The sequence below is a fragment of the Loa loa genome (genome assembly GCF_000183805.2).
Source record: "Loa loa unplaced genomic scaffold supercont3.509, whole genome shotgun sequence".
Classification (NCBI taxonomy): domain Eukaryota; kingdom Metazoa; phylum Nematoda; class Chromadorea; order Rhabditida; family Onchocercidae; genus Loa; species Loa loa.
Genome location: NW_018108689.1, coordinates 22,886 through 24,609, shown reverse-complemented (window position 1 = coordinate 24,609; position 1,724 = coordinate 22,886). Strand labels below are relative to the sequence as shown.

General features: G+C 30.8%; 1 protein-coding gene across 1 annotated transcript; it reads left to right on the top strand.

Annotated features, from left to right (window-relative positions):
- Nucleotides 1–1,492: 1,492 nt before the first annotated feature.
- LOAG_18768 (hypothetical protein) lies at nt 1,493–1,678 on the top strand (the record flags this gene model as incomplete). The annotated part of the gene is made up of 1 exon (XM_020451430.1): nt 1,493–1,678. The coding sequence occupies one exon, from the start codon at nt 1,493–1,495 to the stop codon at nt 1,676–1,678; it is 186 nt and encodes a 61-aa protein (XP_020304786.1).
- Between the last annotated feature and the right edge of the window lie 46 nt (nt 1,679–1,724).

Below are 1,724 nucleotides of genomic sequence, written 5' to 3'. Positions count from 1 at the left end.
GCAACGAAATTGTTTATAATATTTATCCTCTAATATTTAACTTGGCGATACAAATATTAAAATGATAGGAAGGATATATATGAAATAAAATTTCTGATATCAAACAAACGGTGATGACAAAAGGCGATAAAATTATAGAAGAATAATGCGAAGATTTAATCAATCATTGGTGATAACAATATTGAATGATGATAATAATGTTAAGTTTATTCAGTAATCGATAACAACAATATTAAGTGATGATAATAGCGTTAAGTTCATTCAGTAATCGATGACAACAATATTAAGTGATGATCATTCTGCTATTCTACTATCATTCTATTATTCAAATGAATATAAATGCAAATATTTTTTAATTCAAATGTTTATCAATGCAAAAAGGAAAACGTTTGACTTGTTGAAGGATCACTCATATCTGATTGATGGTGTTCATAAATGACAAATAAAACTAGTGAAAAAAATCGTCCCTAGAATGTATACATTTTTATTCTTCAAATAATTGCAATATCAAAAAAAAAGTGTTTTGTACATGTAAGATCAGAACTAATCGATAGTGTACATTGCCAACACTCAACCGTATATAGAAAAAGCTTTAGCATAATTTGTAACTTAGAAATTTATTTTTTCTTAGAAATTCACTTAGAAATTCGTTCATTACCTTAAATTGCATTCAAATGTTTGCATTTTTCATGTCCAAATATTCGCAATTACATTTGGCAGAAAAGTGAAGTAATTTTCGCGAATTTATTTCAAACCTAGAATTTTTGCGAATAATTCCCAAACCCTAAAATTTTTAAATTTTCTCCAATCTAGATTTGTGGATGGTTTGCATTAACACGACATATCTGGATGAAAATTTCTAGGTGTGTTTGCCAGTGGTCAACATGTTCAGTGATTTTTGACAGCAACGAGTTTGTCGGTTAACACACTGATCAAAAATGGCAAATACCTTTTGATTACAACCCATCGCTTATGCATGAATACTTTAATGTTTTCGGTTGTTTACTGTAGCCTGTTCGCTCAATTTTCGATTTTACAAGTACCTAAATACTTTTTTCCATAAGTTAAGCCCTATTGAAATCATACAACTTCACGAAAAGTGATATTTGCTGTCCAAAACTGTCCAGTGACAGAATGTGCATTACCCTCTGCGCAAAAGAATTTTTGTGATCTTAAATCTTATTGGACAATACTGCAACGTCCATCGGTTTGGAAACAATTAAATTACCAGAAAGAAAAATATTTCCGGTATCAAGCATTAAACTTCTTTTGGTTTTATCATTTCGTACCTAAAACGATTTAATCATTCTTTCCCTCGGAAAAATATTCACTGCTTTTCCTTTGAGGGAAGAAAAAAGAAAAATAAATTCCAAAAAAAATTAAAAATGATACAGTGATATTATCAAATTCTATTATTATTGTATGATCTGTAATTAATGTATATATTAAAACATATTAAAATTTTAGCGCAGCATAAGGTTCATAATTTCATATGTTTGAGGAACCACAAACAGAACCGCTGGATTTAACAATGTCAAGAGTGTGTGGTGGACGGATTGAACCACCAGATGGATCAATAGCAGAAACGAGTGGGGGACAAGCGGAACTCAGCGAAACTGATCACGAAGATGCAGAAAGGTCATTGAACTTACCAATTCAAGAAGCGAGTAGGGAATAAGCAAGTGTAGGAGATATGCCAAAGAAAATCTGGCTTATGAGGTATC